A 23,848-nucleotide genomic window follows, 5' to 3' on the forward strand; every position below is an offset into this window, starting at 1 on the left:
CTCATGTGCCGAGTAAGCTCCTGCTCACCTCTCCTTGCTCTGCTGACCAGAGAGACAGAGTGTATTCTTTCCCTGATCCTGAGAACCAGAGGCAGGCCCCAGTGAATTTAGAAACAGAACATCAGAGGAGCTCACTCCTGCAACCCTAGTCCCGAGGGATGTCCAGTATTTGCACCTTCCCCCATGACCGCACTGCCAGCTGTCCCCGCTGTGGCCACCTACCCAATATTGTTGGGACTCACTTATGATCTTGCTCATCAGCTTTCCCAGGAAGGGCTCTTGGCAATTCTCTGGGACCACAACCAAACTGTCTGTTTAGCTAATTACCTCCTGGGAGGCTTCCTCCAGCAAAGGCAGTATTCTTCCTGTTGTACAGTATTGCGGATAGAATTGTGTCCCCCTAAACAAGATATGTTGGTGGCCTGTCCTGTGAATGTGACCTTTATAGGACACAGGGTCTTTGTAGATGCCATCAGGTGAAGATGAGGTCATCCTGGGCGAGGATGGCCTCACTCAATGACTGGTGTCTTTATAAGAAGAGGGACATGGACATGGACACACAGAGATGAGAATGCCATGTGAAGACACAGACACACAGAGGGCAGAGGGCCACATGAGGAGATTGGAGTCATGCTACCCTAAGCCAAGGAACGCCAAAAATTGCTGGCAGCTACCACAAGCTAGAAGAGGCAAGGAGGGATCTTCCCTGGAGTCTTGGAGGGAGCGTGGCCCTGTCCACACCTTGATTTTGGACTAGAAGTCTAGCCTCCAGACTGAGAAAGAATAAGTTTCTTTGTTTAAGCCACCAATTTTGTGTTAATTTCTTATGATGGCCCTAGGAAACTACTACACAAAGCTACATTTGTGCTTGTCTCACTTTTTACAAAGCTAAACAATATCTTATTTAGGGATATAGACATAGGATGTAATATTACAAAGAGAAGTAAAGGAATGAATAACAGAGGATTGTGTGACATCTAGGGAGAGGGAAGGGGTTGTGACACATAGAGCTTCTAAGAGAATGGATGGGTTTCATCTTATTTTTTAAAACCATAATACTAATACATGTTTTATATACATTCTTCTATATGTATACATATTTGACAATAAACTTAAGATAAAAAAGACTAAACCAAGCAAAACCTAACTCTAAACAGTTAGACCAATTGCTTAATCTGGGAGAGGTGATGGGGAATCATTTGAACCAAATGGGGATAGGAGCCTTGGTGCCAAGCTGAGCATTTAGCAACTCTGAGCTCCTTGTGCTAATGAAGGTGAATAATAAATAATAAATCTCAAAATGATAAGTCATCATTTGCCATTCAGACATATAGGGGAGTCTCCTCAATTTTGCTGAGTTTTGAGGGCCTGGCCTCCAGCTAAATGATAGGAGATCATTGCACAAAGCCTTTGTCCCCATCCTACCCTGCTCACTTCTCCCCCTGATATCCTAGCAGAGGATGGCCTTGAGGCCCTTTTAGATGGTTTGTATTAAATACTGTTGACTCCCATAGAAAGTCATTCAACCACTCAATATTCATTCATTCTAGTGCTAGTTGGCCTTTATTCCTCTCTAACATGTCTAATCTTTTCTTTCTAACCAAGAAACAGGCCTTAGGCTCAGAACTTTGACCAGTAGCAGGATCTGCTGAAACTAATAAGTTATTTTAATTTTATTTATTTGTACCTAATATTTAGAATGTTTTTTCCATTTGTTATGATACAAAATTTCTTCTTTAAGTAATTAAAGAAAAACATTAAGCTCTAGCTGGTTTGGCTCAGTGGATAGAGCCTCGGTCTGTGGACTGAAGGGTCCCAGGTTTGATTTCGGTCTAGGGCACATGCCTGGATTGCGGGCTTGATCCTCAGTAGGGGGCGTGCAGAAGGCAACCAATCAATGATTCTCTTTCATCATTGATGTTTCTATCTCTCTCTCCTTCTCACTTCCTCTCTGAAATCAATTTTAAAAAATAAGATAAAATAAAAATATTAAGTAAATGGTATATAGGTAATGTTCTTGAGTTACTGAGGTTTGGAAAACTATGATTATCTTAGAGACTGTAGCAAAACCTGAGCCCTTATTGGTGTACGCTTTGTCCTGACCTGATGTTCAGTTTTTTCATGTATCTTTCCCTGCAGCTTTTGGGAGGCCCTTGAAAGATAAGGAAGACTAGCTTATCTTTCCTGTGTCCCCCACCAGCACCAGCTGGACATGTTAGTCACTAGTGAACCTGGCTGAGGTGTTCCTCTTTCCCCAGTGTCATTATCCTCCCTGCTATACACTTGGCTCTCCTTAGTTCCCCAGGGATAGGTAACACTGGGAAGACGCCCCCAGCACCCAGCTACAATAGGATGGGGCAGTGGGGAGTCTGTGAATGATGCACAGGTACTCCTCAAAAAGTTTAACATAGAATCCTATATAATAAAAGCCTAATATGCTAAGTGTCCAGTCATCTGGTTGGCCATTCAACCAATCAAAGTGTAATATGCTAATTATATGCTAAGGCCGCTCAACTGCTCGCTATGATATGCACTGACCACCAGGGGGCAGACGCTCCGACTGGTAGGTTAGCTTGCTGCTGGGGTCTGGCCGATCGGGACTGAGCAAGATGGGCCGGATACACCCTGGACCCCTCCTGCAATCCCTCCCAGGTAGCCAACCTCCTGTGTCCCTCCTCAGCCTCGATCGTGAACTGGCAGGGTTCCTCAGCCTGGCCTGTGCCCTCTCGCAATCCAGGCTGAGGGACCCCTCCCCCCCCCCCAGTGCAGAATTTTGTGCACCGGGCCTGTAGTTATATATAATCTAGTAATTCTACCCCTAGGTATATACCCCAAAGTATTAAAAACAGGTACTCAAAAAATATATGTACACGCATGTTCATAGCACTATTCACAATCATCAAAAGATAGAAACAACCCCAATGCCTATTAATGGACAGATGGATAATATTCCATTGTAGTATATCCATACGATGGAATATTATTCAGCCATAAAAGGAATGAAGCACTGACACAAGCCGTAATGTGGATGAACCTTGAAAACATGCTAAGTGCAGTAACCATATGTGCCACATATTATAGAACTCCATTTATGTGAAGTATCCAGAATAGGTAAATCCACAGAGATAGAAAGCAGATTGGTGGTTGCCAGGGGCTAGGACAGTGATGGCGAACCTTTTGAGCTTGGTGTGTCAGCATTTTGAAAAACCCTAACTTAACTCTGGTGCCGTGTCACATGTAGAAATTTTTTGATATTTGCAACCATAGTAAAACAAAGACTTATATTTTTGATATTTATTTTATATATTTAAATGCCATTTAACAAAGAAAAATCAATGAAAAAAATGAGTTCGCGTGTCACCTCTGACACGCGTGTCATAGGTTCGCCATCACTGGGCTAGGAGGAGGGGAGAATGGGAAACAATTTCTTAATAAGTATGGGGTTTCCTTGGAAGAATGATGAAAATATTTTGAAACTAGATAGACGTGGTGGCTGTACAACATTGTGAATGTACTAAGTACCATTGCATTGTTCACGTTAAAAGTTTTAATTTTATGTTATGTGAATTTCATTTCAATTTTTTTAAAACTCCAGAGAAAGGTAAAGCTTTTACAAACTTTGTAACCATAATTATTACTAGTAATAGAGACTTGTTGATACCAGTATGTCAGGACACTGTGAGAATCCTTGCCTGTAACCATCTGCCAGGTTTATTAACTGGCTTCTAATTACACTTCTCCTTGTGGCTGAGGGCAGGACACCAGGGATTTCTAACTCAGATGCCTTCAGGGCCCAACCTGTTGGGATAAATATTTGAGGTCAGCTGGGTGTGGGGCAGCAGGGAGCAATGGGATTAGGTGGAATGGGGCTGGACCTGCACTATCTGTAGGCATTCAGATGCAGACCGTCTATCTCCGGGCTGATTCTTGCTCATCTCCATCATTCTGCCATCCCTCTTAAACCAACTGACAGACTAGTCTGTTTTAAACGTCGTCTTCAGTATGCCATTCAGTGGCTAAAAATCCTTTTCCTGTAACAGAACCCAAACTTCTCTGCTTCCCCTTCCAGCATAGAGTATGAGGAAATTTAGCTGGTTCCATGTGCATATGTACCGTGAAACTCTTTTTAAAAAAAATATTTTTATTGATTTCAGAGAGGAAGGGAGAGGGGCAGAGAGAGAGAAACATCAATCATGATAGAGAATCATTGATCAGCTGCCTCCTGCACACCCCCAGTTGGGATGGAGCCTGCAACCTTGGCATGTGCCCTGACCAGGAATCAAACCTTGACCTCCCGCTTCATAGGTTGATGTTCAACCACTGAGCCACACTGGCTGGGCATGTACCATGAAACTCTTACCCTCTTCCCCGCTGTGCCTTAGGCCAGCCACCTGGAGATTTGGGGTAACAGGACTAAACCCTGTTTCCTATGAAAAGGGGGGTTCTCTCTGAACCTTTGATTTAAGGGTGACTACGGAGAAATGGCCAACAGCTGGTGGCCCCTCTTTGGAGGTTCAGTGGGCTTCTGTACTGTCACTTCCTTTAGTGTCTGCAACCTGAGTGCACATTCTTCTGCTATCTCTGTCCAAGGAGAGAGAGAGAGAGGCATAGAAGAACCTGGAAAGATTTTTTTTTTAAATATATTTTATTGATTTTTTACAGAGAGGAAGGGAGAAGGATAGAGAGTGAGAAACATTGATGAGAGAGAAACATCGATCAGCTGCCTCCTGCACGCCCCCCACCGGGGATGTGCCCGCAACCAAGGTACATGCCCTTGACCGGAATCGAACCTGGGACCCTTCGGTCCTCGGGCCGACGCTCTATCCACTGAGCCAAACCGGCTAGGGCCAGGAAAGATTTTTAGTAGATGACATGAAGAAAGGTTTTTTTGTTTTCTGTTTTTTATCTGCCCAGCACTCAGAGGCCTGGACCCTTTCAGGCTGCTGGAAGCAGGGAGTGGGGAGGGCCATGTCAGGGGAGAGGGTTTGGAGGAAGGAGACTTAGTCCATTAGGTTCAGGGAGTGGCTGGCACGGTTTTCTTTTGTGCCTCCAGCTCCGTGGCTGCTTGTAAACCCTCTTTACTGATGATTTTCTGAGAACCACATAGGGCTTGGAGATCGTTGGCCCCCATCCTTTCCATGTGGTCACAGTTGGACATTGGCTGGGGGTGGGTGGCATGGCAGGAAAAGTACAGTTGTTTGCCTGCAGGACCTGCCTAAGGCCCTTGCCCTAACACCTCCCCAGCCTGAGTGGCAGGGAAGCCTTCCTCCTTCCCTGGAATCCTGTGTTCAGAACTCAATTCCACGTGGTCAGTGTCAGGCCCCCGAGCGGTTGTGTTTGCCCCGGGCCTGCGGGACCATCCCACTTGGAAAATGGAGGCTTGCCCTCCACAGATCCAGGGCGTTCACTCGCTGCCCCCTCCGGCAGAGTTCCTTGGCTTAGCTTACAGCACTGCAGTCAATTAGCGTTGTTGCTCTTTTGGGGGAGATTGGCTCCCAAAGGGCACACTTACCGCTGAGCCGTCCTGTGCGTGAGGTGGCTGCCTCAGCTGCTACTGAGGAACGCCAGGATGGCTCCCACACCGTGATGCTTTGGCATTAGAGCTTGGGAGACGGCCCAGTATGACCAGTTCAGCCACCAGTTCTTCCTTCCTGGCCATGTTCATGGAGAACATCATGGGTGTGAACGCGTGTGTACCCTCTGACACTGTCAGCCACTTCCCAATGGGGAGGGGGTGAGTTCCTGGAATAAGGGGAAATCTCTGTGTCCCAAAATGTGTTTCCTTATGAGCTTAAGTAAAGTACCTTGAATTGGTTCATGGAGACTGTCCAGACACGAAACCTTGGAGATCCAACATGCACCTCCATTCCTTGTGAGCTGAGAAAGGACTCTGGGTTATCCTTGTACCTCAGTCTGTGAAGCCGTTGCTTCCTGATGTGTTGTAAAGTGAGCTTATGCGTTTGTATGTACTACTATGTGTGTGTACTTTCAATGATAGTGTTATTTAGATATTATTCATGTTCCATGAAGTTTAGGCTATAGCCCAGCGGTGCTCTGGCCAACAGAAAGCCCAAGTATCCCCTCCTCAGAGGGGTCAGCTGTGGCCTCAGCTCCTTCCCTAGGGGGTGAATGGGCGTGTGTTATAAGATTAAGAGAGAAGGCTCTTGAGTCAGGCTGCCTGAGTTTCAGTCCTAGCTTATTTGGTGGGTGGCTTTGGAAAATTTAATGGTGCCATAGTTCAGTTTCCTCACCTCAGTTTCCTCTGTGAAACAGAGATGGCAGTAGTACCCACCTCATAAGGCCATGTGTGGTTTGGAAATAATGCTGATAAAAGGCGTGGCATAAAAATGGTGCCTCATAGGAGTGACGGCTCCGACCATCAGTCAGTCCATGGTAGCTGCATGATGGAGCCTGCACAGGAGGGGACAGTGGGTCCCCGAGGGCTCTGCACTTGGTGGTTGTCCTGTGACTAATGCAGACTCTCTGGTTTCTTTGTATTCCTTTCCTGGCCCAGTATTGATCCTCCAGAAGGTGGAGAATGGAGACCTGAGCAACAAGATTCTGAAGATCACTGACTTCGGCCTGGCTCGGGAATGGCACCGGACCACCAAGATGAGCGCGGCAGGGACATATGCTTGGATGGCCCCCGAAGTCATTCGTGCCTCCATGTTTTCCAAAGGCAGCGATGTGTGGAGGTAAGGCGCAAGGGTGCAAGGTCAGTGTCCCCCGGGTCTGTGTTGGCTGCACACACGCTTCGGGGCTTGGAGAACTGAGGTTGCATAGACTCCCAGGAACCCCAAGTAGGTATAAATGACCCCTTCAGAGAAATCTACACTAATTCCCGAGTTGCCAGGGGACAGTTTCCAGTGCCTTCATCTGCCAGAAGTCCCTCCAGTGCTGTGGCAAGTGCACATCTATGCAGGCCCCTCTCTGTCGGTGAGTGCTCCCTAGGGAAGATCAGGGGCAGTGTGCACTCCCATCTGACTGTAGGGGGTGAGGGCACTCCGTCACTCCTGGAGACCTTCACCAGGGTCCCCTGGCTTGCTTAGCGACAGTGCTCTTACTGCTGGACTTGTCCCCACTATAAGCTCCTGGGACGATAAGTATTCACTGTGCCGTCTCTTTTTTCTGGTGGCTGGAAATTATCCTTTCCAGTTATCCGGTTAACCTTTTTAGTCTATCTGTTGAATGTGGAGAGAGGAGTAGGAAAAGAAGTCCAAGCATGTGCCCAGAAATGCATAGTCACAGATTGGACCAGCCATCTGCCTAATAAATATCAGCCCACGAGGTCACTTCTGTATTCCTTTTAAGAGGAATACAAGTTTTTGTGTGAACATATGGATCTAAAACTCTTGTCCCCACTGATGGGAGGAAAAGAGGAGGAGCATCTACAGAGCATGCAGCCCGTGGCCGTGAGACTGGGCATCACCTTGGTACGCAAAAGGAAGGACTATAGGTTATCGTTGTGCCTCAGTCTGTGAAGTCGTTGCTTCCTGATGTGTTGTAAAGTGAGCTTACGTGTTTGTATGTATGTGTGTGCATTTTTAATAGCAGCGTTATTGAGATAGTCACATTTACCCTTTAAAAAGTATGACAGTGGTTTTTAGTAAATTTACAAAGTGTTATACCAGTCACCCTTGTTATTAGTTTCCTAGGGCTGCTATAACAAATTACCACAAACCTGGTGTCTTAAAACCATAGAAATTTGTAGTTTGGGGACCAGAAGTCTACAGTTAGTGGCCCTAGGGCCACACCCCTTTCAGACACTCTAGGGGAGATTCTGTTCCAAATAAGGCTTTTGGGTATGAAGATATGGACATAACTTTTTAGGGCCACCATTCAACCTACTATAACCACTATCTATTTTCAGAATATTTTTATTACCCAAAAAAGAAACCTGATACCCCTTAGCAGTCATTTCCTAATCTGCCCTGGCAACCACGAACTTACTTTCTGTCTTTAGGGGGCTATTCCAGACATTTCATACAAATGGAATCATATCATATATGGTCTTTTGTGACTGGCGTCTTTCATTTAGCTTAATGTTTTCAAGGTGTATCCATGTATTAGCATGCGTCAGAACTTCATTCCTTTTATAGCTGAATAATATTCCATTTATGGATATACCACGATTTGTTTATCCATTGTTCATCAGTCAATGGACATTTGGGTTGTTTCCACTTTTTGGCTCAGTGCTGCTATGGACATCTGTGTACAAGTTTTTGTGTGAACATATATGTTATCAGTTCTCTTGGGTATATACTGAGGAGCAAAATTGCTGAGTCATGTGGTAATTCTATGTTTAACTTTTTGAGGAACCGCCAAGATATTTATCTTTCTCCGACTGGCTTATTTCACTTAGCATAATGCTCTCCATGCTGTTGCAAATGGTAAGAGTTCTTTCTTTTATGCAGCAGCGTAGTATTCCATTGTGTAGATGTACCACAGTTTTTTAATCCATTCATCTGCTGATGGGCACTTAGGCTGTTTCCAAATCTTAGCTGTTGTAAATTGTGCTGCTAGAAGTGTATTTCTTTTAAGGAGTAGTCCAAGTTAGTACAGACTGGTGTGCCCTATGAGATGGTTCAGGAACCCAGGTTCTTTCGGGTTTCTCAGTGCATTGTTCTTGCCTGAATGGTTACATCTGAGTTGACTGTTGCTTCTGCATTACAGTCTGCAGAGAAGGGGAACGAGAACTTATCCATGGCAAGCAGTTTGTCTTTCATTTGGGGATGACCCAGAAGTTGTGCACATCTCCTCTGTGCACACCTCATTGCCTGCTCTAGGTTATGTATGCACACCTGGCTCCAAGGGAGGCAGACAGATGTAGGCTGGACAACCATGTGCCCAGCTAAAACTCTTATTATGGAAGAAGGAGTGAATGGATTCCGAGGGACAATCAACCACTTGCCACACTCAACTTCATCTTAACGTTCTTCATGGGACAACAGGACTTCTCAGTAGCATGATTGTTTTCTACTTTCTACATTCCTGCTCGCCTCTTCTCCCAGCCTGGCCCCAAAATCACTCAGGATTAATTGTCACATTCCCAGGATTTCTGTTGCTGCAATGATTTGGGCAGAGTTGCCTCTGGATACCAGGTACATTCTTAGCGGGAAGAGCAAACCCAAATGCCTAATGTCAGATCTTCTCATAGTGATAGAAATCCAGGCAAGGAAGGGCAAGGCCCTTGCAGGGCTCTGTCCATCAGGGAAGGAACAAGGCAGAACCTTTTAGCTTTTACCCAAAGTGTCCTTGTTCCAAGACTAAGCTCCAGGTTTTGCCCTGAAAGCACACATCCTGAAAGCACACATCCTGAAAGCAGGCTTGAGGAGCCTCTGGTGAGAGGCATCTGATGATGTTATTCTACTTCCTGAAGGGAGTAGCTGGGAGGTAAACTTCAAATCAACTGCACTTTGGATGAGGTGTCTTGGAATTTGTCTCATGGTCTGCTCTGCCAGTGGCTCTCTGGATTAGGACTGTTCCCGGGGCTCAAGTCTCCTGACTCAGCGTGGTTGATGAATGTGGTTTGAAAACATAATTCACCCTATTTCTTTCTAGCTTCCTTAGCTTCCATGCTTCAGTATTTCTTTCTAGGACACCATCTATTGAACCCATTAAATGAGCCTTTTATCTCTTTCTCTTCAAGCCTGCTCATCTAAGTGGCTCCAAATGATCTTGCATCTTTACCAGAAGAAAACATGTGCCCATTGCTATTCATACAGCACACATACACTGGTAGCAGTATTTACCGCCTACGAATGCTTACAGGCCAGGCTCTATACTGAATGCCGTACATCGTTTATCTCATGTGTGGGATGAAATGGAGGTATTTTATTGATCATTGTAAGTTTCTAAAGTTACAGTAGTAAAACGTGTTCACTATAGAAAAAAATTAGAAAATACGGATAAACAAAGAAAAAAGAAAAAGAAAATCACCCACAACTTACTTCCAAAGATAACCTATATTAATATTTTGGTGTACTCATTCCTGTTTACATGCTCATCCACCCATCCCTTAAAATAGGGTCATTCTGTTTTTTAAGCTACTTTTTAAATATAATATTGCATGAGCATATCAAGAAGTATTTATTGCCAATAAAAATATCAATGTATATGTTACATAAATATGTTAGTAAATATGTCATCATTTTGAATGAGGATCCAGCTAACAACAAGAAGAATTGTATGCTACTTTACAATTTACAAAGTGTTTTCACATATTTTAAGTTCAGTTGTTTTTGCCAAAGATTAGTAAACAGTCAGTGAGGTTCCTGAATGTGGGGTCACAGCTGATTACCAAGTGCAAGAGCCCATTCAGGGGGCACCTCTCCCTTTAGGGCATGGACCCCTGAGTTGACAGTTATCCCTAATAAACAGGTTAGCTCTAACTTAGAGATAACACAGGTTAAGAAGAAAAACAGTCCTGGTCCAGTTCAGGTGCGGAATTGCTGTGCCTTTGGTCAGGAAGGATTGTTATCCACTCCGATGCTTTCCTTCAAGTTGAAAAAAATAAAACACCCCTCCCCCACCTTTGACCATACCCAAGGGGGGAAGGTTACCACACCTCTGGAGGTGGCTAATTAATGACATCGGGTGAGTTCCCTGAGGGCCGCACTGTGGGAGCTGGCGGTTCTCTGTTGGGGAGGGAGTCCCAGGCAGTGTTTCAGTGGGTGCTTCCAGGCTGCTTGTAAATGGTCTTGGAAGGATCTCTTGACCTTCCCTGTCAATCCCAGGAGGGCAACAAATTAAACTAAACTTGAGGTAAATCAGTGGGCTTCTGCCCACCTCTCTCTGGGGCTCAGACCCAACTAACGTGTATTTCTCCAGTTTCTTTCTTGGACTCTATTGCTGTGAAAGGAACACCAAGACTTCGTTTATATCACCCACCTTCTGTTACAAAAATAAACAGGAACATTGGCAGAGGGAAACTCGGACTGGTTGAGTCATCCCGGAAAGGCTTCTTCCAGAAGGCAGGTGTCCTCCAGCTAGGCCCTCCCCACACACGGAGGGCTCTCCCCAGCTCCCACCAGCCACTGTCACGTCAGGCCCTCTCCAAGGGCAGCACCGATGTTTGCTGGCCACGGGTGGTAACTTCTGGATGAGGAGCAGTTGTTATTCTGCTCTGCGAGGTGTAGGAGAGGCCGTCTTTGTACAGATGAGGGAACAGGTCTGGAGCCATGAACTTGCTTTTCCAAGGTCACACGGCTGGTAAGTGGTAAAGCAGGCATTTGACTGAAGTCTGTCTCGATCTTTCTTGGGGAGTAGTCCTCCCATTTCACTTAGTTGTAGAGCCCTTCAAATGGAATGGAATGCTGATGCCCAAAGAAGCCGGCCAGGTATGAGCAGAGCTGCTCTTGTTGCAGCCGAGAGGTGCCTGGCTCCTCCCTTTTCCAGGTGACCTGAGACTTCTCCATGGGTCACCTAGGGCTCCGCGGGAGAACCGTCACACGGGGGATGCTAGGACACAAAGGGGATGCATGTTTGGATCTTTGAAACTCTACTGTCTTTCCAGGTGGTTAGGGTTCAGACACCATTTGTCTTTGCCTGGATGGGAGAAAGAAGTTCTTTGGGACCGTGGGTGTTCCTTCCTCGGGGTGGAGGTGGGCAGTAATGCCAAGGGCAGGCAAGAGGAAAGTCGCTCTAACCTAGGAATACAGTCAGCAGTGCTGAGAGTTTATGTGGTAAAAGCTGCCCAGCATGAGCTCTGTCTGGGGGCCACATTAAAGGACTGGTAGGAAGTATAACAGTGCAGTTCTTGGTGGTTTTCAGGCCTTATTCAGGGTTACCCTGTGCACCCTGCAGGACCATCTCACCAGGCACTCACTCCCACACCTCTCCACCAACTCACTCACTAAATGAGTGCTTACTGTGTACCAGAGCCTGAGCCAGGCCCTGAGAATGCAGATTAAACACTACTATCCCTGCCCTCTAGGAGCCCATAGGCTGGTGAACAAACAACTACAATATGTGGCAGCCCAAACAAAGGCTGCGTAACACCTGGAGGTGTTAGGCAAGGCTTCCTAACATGTCCAATTGTTCCCATCAGCCTCAGTCTAAAATCCAGCACCTTGTCCAGACAAGACTTTGGAATTGTCTACCAGGCTTTTTCCTGTCAAGATATATCAAGTGTTTGGAGGGGTCACTGGGGTAAAGCCATTGTCTTAGGAAACTGGTCAGGCCACTCTGAGGGTCCATCTGTAGGGATCCCCTGGCTGCCCTGGCTCATGGGTTGGCACATTGTTGCTCTTTGGGGCCATGCCAGGCCACTTGGGCTTCTTTAAAGACAAGTTCATGTGCTTGTACATGCTGATCCCTGTCTCTGGAGCACTAACTCTTCCTTCACTCAGCATTCAAGGTTTAGCTCAAGGTTTAGCAATCTCCCATCCCATCCTGGTCTGGTTTGGGTGACCCTCCTTTGTGCTCTCATAGTATCTCTGTTGTGACTCATTTCCCCATATTCTAATTGAAGGTCTTCTTTCTGTCCCTCTCATTAATCTCTTCGTGGATAAGATCTGTATCTTTTTTTTTTAAATCCTTACCCGGGGATATGTTTTTATTGAAGGGAGAGGGAGAGAGAGAAAAAAATTGATGTGAGAGAGAAGAAACATTGACCCGTTGCCTCCCATACTCACCCTATCTGGGGATCTGAACCTGCAACCTGAGTGTGTGCCCTGACCGGGAATCAAACCCAAGACCTTTCAGCTTAACCAACTGAGCCACACCAGCCAGGGCAAGATCTGTATCTTTTATCCTGTATCCTAGTGTGTGGCATTGAACTTGATGCATAATAAAGATTTAACAGATGTTTAAAATGAATTAATAAATGGTGGTGCATTTGAATTGGATCTTGAAAGACTATTAGAGTTTACCAGGCAGAGAGATGGTAGAAGGGCATTCTAGAGAGAAAGAATGGAAAGGTGGTGCAGGGTCCACCATGACTTACTTCATGTACCTATATGCCCTTAATATATGCTGCTCAACCTTTCTAGAGCTTGCTTTCCTCATCTGCAAAATGATGATGAAACTTACCTTGCAGGTTTGTTGTAGGGATTCAAGATGGTGTTTGTAAATGGCATAGCACCCTGCACATGCAAGGTACCACGATAAAATAGATACTGGGTTTGTTCTTTCTTTCTTTTTTTAAAAAAATTAGTACAACTTTTTGTTGTTTGTAAACTACTGATGAATATTAAAAAATTCGAGGTTTGTGTTGAAAATATAAAAAGAGCCACTGTTCCAACCGTTCATGGTCTTACGTTTTCTTGTCCTGACTCATTCCTGGAAGGATTAAACACGCTGTATTTTGTCTAGTTCTGATTGTGAACTCGTAGAATAGTTATTCCGCTAAGCTCTGTGCTCCTCATTCTCTGGCTTCCAGGACCTGTGAAAAGAAATTCTTCATGTAGACTTGCAAGGTAGGGAGGGAGCTCTGACGTCCTCACAGCTGGTGACCTGCTGTGCTCCGCTGGTGCAGGCCACCCTGGCGAAACGTCCCCTTTGAATTAGCAGTGTCCATTAAGGGCTCACACTGATGGGGGCAGGAATCTACTCAACCTAGTGGGTGGCATTAAAGAAACCTTTTTAAAGATTTTAGGGGGGAAAATCTGTTTGTTTGGAGTGGTCAGCTTTCTGTGTTTCCAAAGCTAAAAAATATATATTATATATATTTATATTTGTGATTAAAGCCAAAATTTTTATAAAACAGAAAAACAGGTATTTTGGGGCGGCTGCCCCTTCTCCCAGTTTATTACACTAACAATAACAACAACAAAATAGCTGTGGCCCTTGAGCACTGATTTAAACACTTGAGGAGCTCATTTAATATCGTGAGTCTTGAGAGACTGCTAGGGTTATTTGCCCTTTACAGGTGAGGAATTTGAGGAGCAGACTTTGAAACCAAGGGTGCTTGACTCCAGAGTTTTTGCTTCCCGCCAGAAGGCCTTATGGTCCTCCTTTCATATTACGTTACTACGTCCGTTTTGTTCGTCTCCCTACGTGCTGGAGAGAACGTGGCATGCTCAGCAAGCATGCATGAATGAGCTACTTCAGTGCATTTGTACTTGTGGTCATCACGTCTCCTTCTCCTCCCTAGCTACGGGGTGCTGCTTTGGGAGCTACTGACTGGTGAGGTGCCCTTCCGAGGGATCGATGGCCTGGCAGTCGCTTATGGAGTGGCCATGAACAAACTCGCCCTCCCCATCCCTTCCACATGCCCAGAACCTTTTGCCAAACTCATGGAAGGTAAGTGATCCCTGGCCAGGACAAAACTGGAGACGGTTCACCTTCCTATCAGCACTTGATAGATTTTGGCCAATTCTGCAGGATCAGTTACTGAAAGAGGAGATGAAGTGTTAGTCACTCAAGGAGGAATCCTATGGGTGGTTGGGAGAGCTACTTCAAGATGATATTAGCACCCTGATAGTTGATGTCAGAGCTGTCCCTTCTGTCCTTCTCCAGTGACTGTAGATCTTTTTTTTTTTTTTTTTTTAAATATATTTTATTGATTTTTTACAGAGAGGAAGGGAGAGGGATAGAGAGTTAGAAACATCGATGAGAGAGAAACATCGATCAGCTGCCTCCTGCACACCACCCACTGGGGATGTGCCCACAACCAAGGTACATGCCCTTGACCAGAATCGAACCTGGGACCTTTCAGTCCGCAGGCTGACGCTCTATCCACTGAGCCAAACCGGTTAGGGCTGTAGATCTTAATTTAGTAACTAAAGCCTATCCAGTTCTTCATTATATTATTAACTCAAATGAAGAAGGTATAGCAGCTTTTATTTTAGGACCTCTTCGTGTCTTACATGTAGAAATAAAGAGCACCTGAGAAGAAAGGAACTCTCAAAGTCATCTAGTCAAATCCTACAATTTTGTGAGAAATCCAAAGCTGAGAAAAGCTAAGTGGATGGGTGGCCACTCCATTAGTAAGAGCTGAGCTGCAAGTAGAAAGAATTCATTTTTCCTGACTCCCACTCCAGTGCTGTTGATCCTTGCCTTCTCAATTGCCCATTGAGGTGGGGGAGGGTAGCTCATTGGTTTTTGGAAAATTGAGGCTCAAGGTGTAGTTACCCACTGTAGGACTGGAATCGTGAGTAACTGGATCAAGTGTGGTAGTGTACTTCACACAAGGGAACTCTTTGGACTTGCCTTTCTTGTGCTGAATTAATAGTCACCATTGGATGGGTGCACAAGTGCAGCATTTTCTTTCCAAGTTCACCCTCTTTGATTGTGATGCTGGGCACCTGGCTTTACTTCCTAAGCCCTGTTTGTGGACCTAAATCCCAGTCTCTGTTTCTGAAAGGAGAAATGAGAGGTAGTTGTCTGGTAAGTGAGGTCATCATATCCTAAGTCTAACATTTGCCTCTATCCATTCATGCTTTTTGTCTGCTCATGGGCTCCGTGAAGATTGCTGGAATCCCGACCCCCATTCACGACCACCCTTCACAAATATCCTGGACCAGCTAACTACCATAGAGGAGTCTGGTTTCTTTGAAATGCCCAAGGACTCCTTCCACTGCCTGCAGGATGACTGGAAACATGAGATTCAGGAGATGTTTGACCAACTCAGGGCCAAAGAAAAGGTAAGAGAAAAAAGATAAAGTCGTGCTTTGGATCAGTGAGCCTTCTCTGCTGGGGCCTCTGGGCAGATCCTGACACGACCGCCTTCCTGCTTGGTTTGCAATAACGGGGCAGCTCTTTCCTTCTCTGCTTTGCATGGAAAGAATTCTCCAGGCCTCAGGTGTGACCTGAAATGGTATAGACTTCTTCTTCTTTTGGAAATATGGCAGGAATAAGCAGGGGGTGTCGGAGCCAATGCTCTCCTTGAGCCTATCTACTTCATTGTCCAAACCGAGGGAGCACACCACTGGGCAAGTACCAACGTGGTGTCTCACCTGCCAGCTGAAAATGCAAAAGGGTTCTCCAAAGGTTTCTTGGCTCTGCAATGGACTTTTCGAGGGGTTAGCTTGATTCCAAGGATACTTCAACATGGAGAACAGTTATCAGAACACCTTGCCAGTGTCTTTTGGTATCAGAATCAGAAATAGCACGTGGGCTAAAAATACCATGAATCTGAAATCGTTTGGCATTTTTCATGTTTTTGTGAAAAGGGCTGACAGTCCAAACCAACCAGGGAGTTCAGAGACTTAGCCAGGTAGAGATCCATCTTCCTGTTTTGTGGCCGTTCCGTAAATGTCCCCTCTCTGTGCCCTTGGTGCAGTCAGTGTCCCCACAGGTAAAGTTAGTCAAAGCAGCTGGGTTGCTTTATACTGCAGGAGCAGAACTAAATCTAAGGGCTACAGCGAGGGCCCGGAGGGAGGTCTATATATAGACTTGGTTAATTTCTCTTTCCCTTCTCACTCCCCACCATGGGAATTTGGGAAGCAACATGATAATAATAGCAGCTAAAATTACACGTATCTTTATGACTTCCCAGTTCTTTCACTTGAAAGGTCTGCTAAGACCTTCTCATCCTTTTTATCCTGGAGTCTTATGCCCCTGCCACCAGCATGTAGGGCAGGTGTCATTATCTTTTTCTTCTCAGAACCGAGGGTCAGTGACTTGTCTAGGTAAGCAGGGAACCAGAAACTTCAACCTGGGTCTTCGGATTCCCAAATCATCCTCTTTGCGGTATCATTATTGTTCCCTAAACAAATGACTTCAACATCATTTCCGGAGCCGATGTAACAAGATTAAATTCTTTTAATTCAACAGAGCAATCCTAAACTTGGTACTGTTTGATGAGTCAGCGAGCATTCTGCAGGGGAATGGAGTGAGCTGATGACGAATCTTTAAGGATCTCAGGGGGGAAGGGGAGAGACCTGCACGGACCACTGAGCAGAATGATTAAAAAACTGTTCCAACTAGAAAAACTGCAGAGTTGCTGGCCTTTTGCTAGATTGCTAATCGCTGACTCTCAGTTATTTCTTTTGATTAATGAAATTATAAGGGTACCAGCCAATGAAAAAATGAAAGTTGGATTTTGTCAATAAGTAGTTACTAGGAAAAGTCAAACCCATTCTCACAATAGCTAACATTCATAGAGCAGGTACTATGTGCTGTGGTCTGTTATTTATTTATTTGAATTCTTACATAATCATACGTAATGAGATAATAATTATCTTATGTTATACAACCCTGTGATGTTGGTGCTATTAACTCCCTATCACAGATGAGGCCCCTATCAAATTGCCCAAGGCCACAATTCAGGCAGTTTGTTCAGTCCTTGCTCTTAACCACCACGCTGTGATGCCTCTCCACATAAGGCTTGTAGTTGGGCGAGTGAGGGTAAGATGAATAATGAGCTTTGTCTCTGGAGTGATGCCTCTTACATTATTGAAGGTAGACAATATGATTGGCACACTATGAGGTTGACCCCTCATAGGTGTTTCACAAGAAGGGGACTTACCATGTTTGAGGTTCTTCCGGGTATCTAGTGCCCTAGGCTAGTACTCTGTGAATGTCTTGGTTTCCTATGTGATTCAGCCTATTCTTCAGGTTGGCTCAACCTACTGCGTCTAGGTATTGTGACCTGGCTTGGTCTCTGGACTGGGGTTGGGGTTCCCTAAAAGGAAGGAGCTTAGCCTCAAACCATCCCTTACACAAGAGTATGCAGGAGAGAGGACTTAGAAAGGCTGGTATTAGCTTGAACTGTTCAGCGCTCCCACTTAGCAGCAAGTGGTAAATTATTACAACCAACCAGTAACAATTTTTCTGATTCGTCCATGTGTTTGTGTTTTCCTGATGGTGAAAGCTAAGTCATGGGACAGGGAAGCCAAGGATTTGGAAGGTGCACCATTGATCTCTTCGGAGCTTATTTCATCAAAGTAGAAGCTCAAAAGTTCAAGCTCATCTCGTAGATACTTATGATGAATCTATGTTCCATAAAGGAGGATTGCATTTATAAAAGTGTCTTCTACCTCCTTCTTTCTCATTCACTCATTTATTCATTGACTCAGCAGTTATTGAGCACCTACCATATACCAGGCAATTTCCTAGGTGCTAATCCTCTTCTCGTTTCTCATTCTATTCCTTTTATGGTTATTTTGATATTCTCTTGGGAATGGGAGACTAGTCAGACAAAAAGCTCCTACCACCAGAACATTTTATTCCCATCTCTGTTCTCTCTTCTGCTTTCTACCTGCTGCTCAGCTTCCCCAATATGCGCTCTCATACTTGTTTTTAAAAAAAGCTCTAAGTTTCTTATCTACAGTATTTTGTTTTTGTCCAGAATGACTCCTTCTAGTGGAGCATGTCATTGAGAATTTTAAGTTTCGACCACAGAAGTGTTGCTCTGGCTTCTTTATTAAAGAAACATTCCACTTTTTATTGGTTTGCAATGTTGACATGAGAGCTTTCTTAAATTTCCCCTTATCCCCACCTCCTTCAGTCCTAGGCCTGGAGTATCCAGTGTTAAAAGTTTAGGTTCCATATTTAAAAATTTTATACACATGCTTTGTTCTCTTTCCTATTTTTCTCTCCTATTTCCTGATTCCATGTCTCCCACCTCTTCCCAGGACTCCGTGCTGGGTTCATTGATAAATTCATGCAGAAGGAAAAGGGGATTCTGCCCACCTAATGTGGCAGTGGTTCTAGAGCAAGTGCCTGGCAAAGATGTCAGGAAATGTTCTCTCTTTTCTTGGCTGCACCGTTGCCATCCTTCCAGAGCAAATGGCTGTCCTTTAAAATAAGAAAAGCCCTAACCAGTTTGGCTCAGTGGATAGAGCGTCGACCTGTGGACTCAAGGGTCCCAGGTTCGATTCTGGTCAAGGGCCTGTACCTTGGTTGCGGGCACATCCCCAATATGGGGTGTGCAGGAGGCAGCTGATCAATGTTTCTAACTCTCTATCCCTCTCCCTTCCTCTCTGTAAAAAATCAATAAAATACATTAAAAAAAAATAAAGATAAGAAGAGAGTTCCGACCACATGCCTCAGCGGACTCCCTCACCAAGCAAGCATGCCTCCCCTACCTCTGCAACAGCCACTCTGGAAATCTGTGTGTTTTTTAAAAATATTTTTTAAAAAATTGATTTCCGAGAGGAAGGGAAAAGGGAGAGAGAGAGAAACATCAATGATGAGAGAGAATCATTAATTGGCTGCCTCCTGCACACACCCCGCCCCACTAGAGATTGAGCCCACAATCCAGACATGTGCCCCTGACCGGAATCGAACCTGGGACCCTTCAGTCCGCAGACCAACACTCTATTCACTGAGCCAAACTGGTTAGGGCTGTTTTCTTTATTTGAATGTTTTAGGTGATGCCGGCAGGGTGATTCATTTATAGTGGGCACATTTTAAGGTAGATCACGTTAAGTTGGCTCTGGTTTAAAAAAAAACTAACATTTTTACATGATGGGAAAATTTAAAGTAGAATCACATCTGCAAAATATAAGTACATATTATATTTTCTACCCAACCCTTCATTTTTTTTCCTAACTCATAAGCAATTTTAATCAGTAATCAAGGAACCACTGGGAACTCTCAGCCTGGGGCTTGGCCTCTGGCTCCTCTAGCTGTATCCTCAGCGTGACTGTTCTGAGCCTGCCTTTCTCCACCATCCAGGTGGGCAGGTGTTCGTTCACCAGCTAACTGTGGTGCTGCCGTCTCTGCTGGGGACTGGATGTGGGGGTGTTAAAGGGGCGCTCTCCAGGTGGCCCTGAGCACCAGCCTCCGGGCCCTCAGGCCTCACCTCTCTGCACTGACACCCACTCCCACTCATGGTTCTGGGTCCTGCCGCCCCCAGGAGCTCCGCACCTGGGAGGAGGAGCTGACGCGGGCTGCGCTGCAGCAGAAGAACCAGGAGGAGCTGCTGCGACGCCGCGAGCAGGAGCTGGCCGAGCGGGAGATCGACATCCTGGGACGCGAGCTCAACATCATCATCCACCAGCTGTGCCAGGAGAAGCCGCGGGTGAAGAAACGCAAGGGCAAGTTCCGCAAGAGCCGGCTGAAGCTCAAGGACGGGAACCGCATCAGCCTCCCTTCGGGTTAGTGGCCGGGGACCCACTGGGACTTGGGCGAGGGGCTGGGGTGGCCAGGGATGGGCGGGAGCCAGGGGCTGAGCTGGACACATGGCACCTGAGTCTCAACATGGAGCCGGCCTGGAATGGGCCATTCCGTTCGTTCACTGGTTGGACTGGCCTGCTGAAAAGGGACTCCACCCCAGGGCACTTTGTGAGGGTGACTAAACACAGACTATGAAGGGAAGACACACTGGCGGTGGTCCTGACGGGCAAGCCCAGCCCGGCTGCTAGAAGCATGGTCACTCATGTAAGCACATCCTACCTTAGGCACATCTGGCGAAGGAAGCGTGTCATTGTGGGGAACAGAGACTCCAGAGCATGTATGTGTGAGAAAAAGAACTCTTGTCTCATCTCAGGGTTCCTTTAAATCAGCGGTTCTCAACCTGTGGGTCGCGACCCCTTTGGGGGTCGAACGACCCTTTCACAGGGGTCGCCTAAGACCATCGGAAAACACATATATAATTACATATTGTTTTTGTGATTAATCACTATGCTTGAATTATGTTCAGTTTGTAACAATGAAAATACATCCTGCATATCGGATATGTACATTACGATTCATAACAGTAGCAAAATTAGTTATGAAGTAGCAACGAAAATAATTTTATGGTTGGGGGTCACCACAACATGAGGAACTGTATTAAAGGGTCGTGGCATTAGGAAGGTTGAGAACCACTGCTTTAAATAATTAGTTCACTGCGTGCAGTTGCGATTAGGACTAATATATAAGAATCTGATTTACACATATCCTTTCAGAAACACATTGGCTGAGTACAGGTACCTTTGTGGTATGCACAACCTCGGGAAAATGCAAAGAAATACGAAACTAGGCATTAGAATCTTGTGGGGGGCGCTGTACCCATGGAGGGAGGTGAACGCTCAAGTGTGTGTTTATGTAGATGAAAAGGTTCACTATATTCTGAGTCCTTACGGCCCCAGGAAGCAAGCTTATTAGAAGTTAGGGAACGCGGGGAATATAGCCCAGTAGGAGCAGGAGTGGGTGGTTTGGAGCACAAGGATGGCGGCGTAAGCAGAGACAAGGGAGTTCGTTTACTGAAAGCCAGTGAATGTGTTCATGGGACCTGCCTACTGGTTTCCTTGTTATGCATTTGTTTTCTCTTCAGGCAACACAGTCCCTAAGCACCTCTGAGCCTCTGCATGTGCCCGCAGACTGCTGCATGCCGGGGAAGCAGAGACTTGCGATCGCTCCCACCTCAGGGAGGTCACAGTCCAGGGGGCAGACTTAGGTGTCAGCGTGCAGCTGGGATTATTATACCTCTTTGGATGATGAGGAGAGTAACACTCAGAAATTCAGAGCTGTACGCTTTCCATGGCTTAGGCCGAGCCGTAACTGACTTTGAAATGCATCAGAATTCGGACCATTAGCTCCATGGCCCTCACTTCCCTAGGTTCCCACCTAGGGTTCGTTCTTATTCCCCTGCTCTGCCTGCACTTGGTGAGAAGCATTAGTCTGCCTGCTGGGGTCCCTGAGAAGATGGGTGTGCACTAATAGATTATATGAAATCGAGAATTTAAAGTTAGACTTCCTAGGATAATCACCAGCTCTCGGGATCTAAAAAGGACTATTCTAAATATGTAATTGCCACACCCGTATCCTTTTATGAAAACTGTCTCATGACTTCCACTAGGATAAGGAATTTTCCTTCTCCTTGTATGTCCATCCTGCCATCCTGCCATCCTGCCATCTTTTTTGGGGAAAAGAGATGATTCTGAAAGAGAACGTTTCCCAGGTGAACAAGGAGTTTCTTAGGAAACGGGCCTGTCCCTCAAGCCTGCCAGGAAGTGTGTGTTTTCTAGGAGGAACTGGGTTGTGGGAATATTCTAATGCCCGTGTGTTATCTTTCTCCAAGCAGATTTCCAGCACAAGTTCACGGTCCAGGCCTCCCCCACCATGGATAAAAGGAAGAGCCTCAGCAGCAGCCGCTCCAGCCCTCCTGCAAGCCCCACCATCATCCCTCGCCTTCGAGCCATCCAGTGTGAGACTGTTTCCCAAATTGGTTGGGGCCAGAACATCGGGGGCACCTGTCCCCAACTCTGTCCAGCCACCGACTGGTCCAGGCTTGCACCATCCATAGCTCCTGCCACTTCTCCTCGACAATGTGTATATACATGCACATATGTACGCAAACCTCAGCCTCCCCTGGCCTCCCTCCATTAGCTTTACTGCTGCCTCCTCTTCCTCTTCCTCGTAGTCAGATACCAGCAAAGGGGTCTGTGGGTTCTGTGGGTACAGAGCGTTTTGGTGTGTGATGTAGACACAGGTTGGTACCGTGGCCTGGGCACCTTGTGCGCTCTGCCGTATTTGAGGCGTCCTTGTTTTTCTCTTGTTCATGCTTCCCAGGGAAGGGTGTTTTCAAAGTGTAGGTCCTAAGAAAACTTGCCAAGTATTTTATGATAGGCCAAATCTGGACCGATTTCATTTCTATGGCGGTGCTTATTAAAAAGAATTGATATATACACTCCTTGTAGTTCTAAAAGGTTGGATGGGATCTGGAGACAGATGGACAGCATCCCCATTTAAAACTACTCCTTGTAGTTTTAAAGCATATACATGTCACATGCATGTGTGTGTGTATGTATATGAATGAACTAGTTTCCCTGATTTAAGAGATTTCATTAAAAAAAAAAATCCCGAATTTCTGGCTTTCCTTGAAAAATCAGATCACATCAGTGGATTCCCTTTTGCAGTGGCCACAGTTGGCTGGAACCCACGGAGGCTTCCACATGCTCCGTATTTTGCCTCAGTTCCCTCAACTGCTTATTTTTTGGCAACTGGCTCACTTCACTCATTTGTGGAATAAGCCAAGTCTCTGAAGCAGGTGGGTTTCAGCCCATGCCCAGAAGAGTATTCTTCCTGTTATCTCTTCTATTTCTCTAGGCCTGTTCCTTTCTCCTGTCCTCCTCCTCCTGACTCCCTTTTCCAGAGCCTCGAAACCCTCATTTGCTTCCTTTCCACCACTTCCCTTACAAAAATGTCTGCACTTCACACCTCCGTTGCCCCTTATCCCCACCCACCCCACACTCTAGTCCCACCCAACCAAACAAATGCCTCTGTCAGATCTGTTTGGAGCGCTGAGGGCTGGCTGGCCTGCGCTCCAGCTTTTCGTTGGACTCATGAGAAGCTAGGAAGGGTTCCCACGTCTGGTACTTTGAGAATGCTAAGTGAGAGGGGGCTGAGAACTCCATTACTTTCCTGGAAGGCTCCACTTGGGCACGGAGTTTTTAAAGAAGTGTGACTTCTTCCCGGGAGCTCCAAGTGTGTGTGTGTGTGTGTGTGTGTGTGTGCACGCGTGCGTGCATGTGTGTGCGTGCGTGCGTGTGTGTGTGTGTGTGTGTGTGTGTGTGTGGTTGGGTAGAGGCTGGTTTAGGGGGCTGGTGGGGAGCGCTGTCCATCTGTCTCCAGATCCCATCCAACCTTTGTTATTCACAGTGACACCAGGTGAAAGCAGCAAAACCTGGGGCCGGAGCTCAGTCATCCCAAAGGAGGAAGGAGAGGAGGAGGAGAAGAGGGCTTCCAAGAAGAAGGGACGGACGTGGGGGCCAGGGACACTGGGTCAGAAGGAGCTTGCCTCGGGCGATGAAGGGTAAGAGCCAGATGATGGGAGATTCTCATTTGAAGACGGGGCACCTTTAAAAACTACAGTGGGAAGTACCTTTTTCTCTATTGTGCGTTTCACTTCTTCCTCAGAAATTATGAGCTTCTTGATCTTTACAACAGAGTTTGCCAATTTCCTTTTTCCCTGGAACCACCTATGATAGGGGCTGGCATATGTTTTCCATAAAGGGCCAGATAATAAATATTT

General features: G+C 46.0%; 1 protein-coding gene across 2 annotated transcripts in view; it reads left to right on the plus strand.

Moving 5' to 3' along the window:
* The window catches only part of MAP3K9 (mitogen-activated protein kinase kinase kinase 9), an 84,661-nt gene that overhangs the window by 43,734 nt on the left and 17,079 nt on the right, over nucleotides 1–23,848 (plus strand). For both annotated transcript variants that reach the window (XM_070417287.1, XM_070417288.1), the window contains exons 3-8: nucleotides 6,515–6,695; nucleotides 14,096–14,244; nucleotides 15,412–15,587; nucleotides 19,748–19,988; nucleotides 21,899–22,021; nucleotides 23,476–23,629. In XM_070417287.1, coding sequence (XP_070273388.1) covers nucleotides 6,515–6,695; nucleotides 14,096–14,244; nucleotides 15,412–15,587; nucleotides 19,748–19,988; nucleotides 21,899–22,021; nucleotides 23,476–23,629 — 1,024 coding nt within the window. The remainder of the gene's footprint in view (nucleotides 1–6,514; nucleotides 6,696–14,095; nucleotides 14,245–15,411; nucleotides 15,588–19,747; nucleotides 19,989–21,898; nucleotides 22,022–23,475; nucleotides 23,630–23,848) is intronic.

Source organism: Myotis yumanensis, unplaced genomic scaffold (genome assembly GCF_028538775.1).
Source record: "Myotis yumanensis isolate MYYU_CA2020_CCGP unplaced genomic scaffold, mMyoYum1.0.hap1 SCAF_1, whole genome shotgun sequence".
In the NCBI taxonomy this organism is placed as follows: domain Eukaryota; kingdom Metazoa; phylum Chordata; class Mammalia; order Chiroptera; family Vespertilionidae; genus Myotis; species Myotis yumanensis.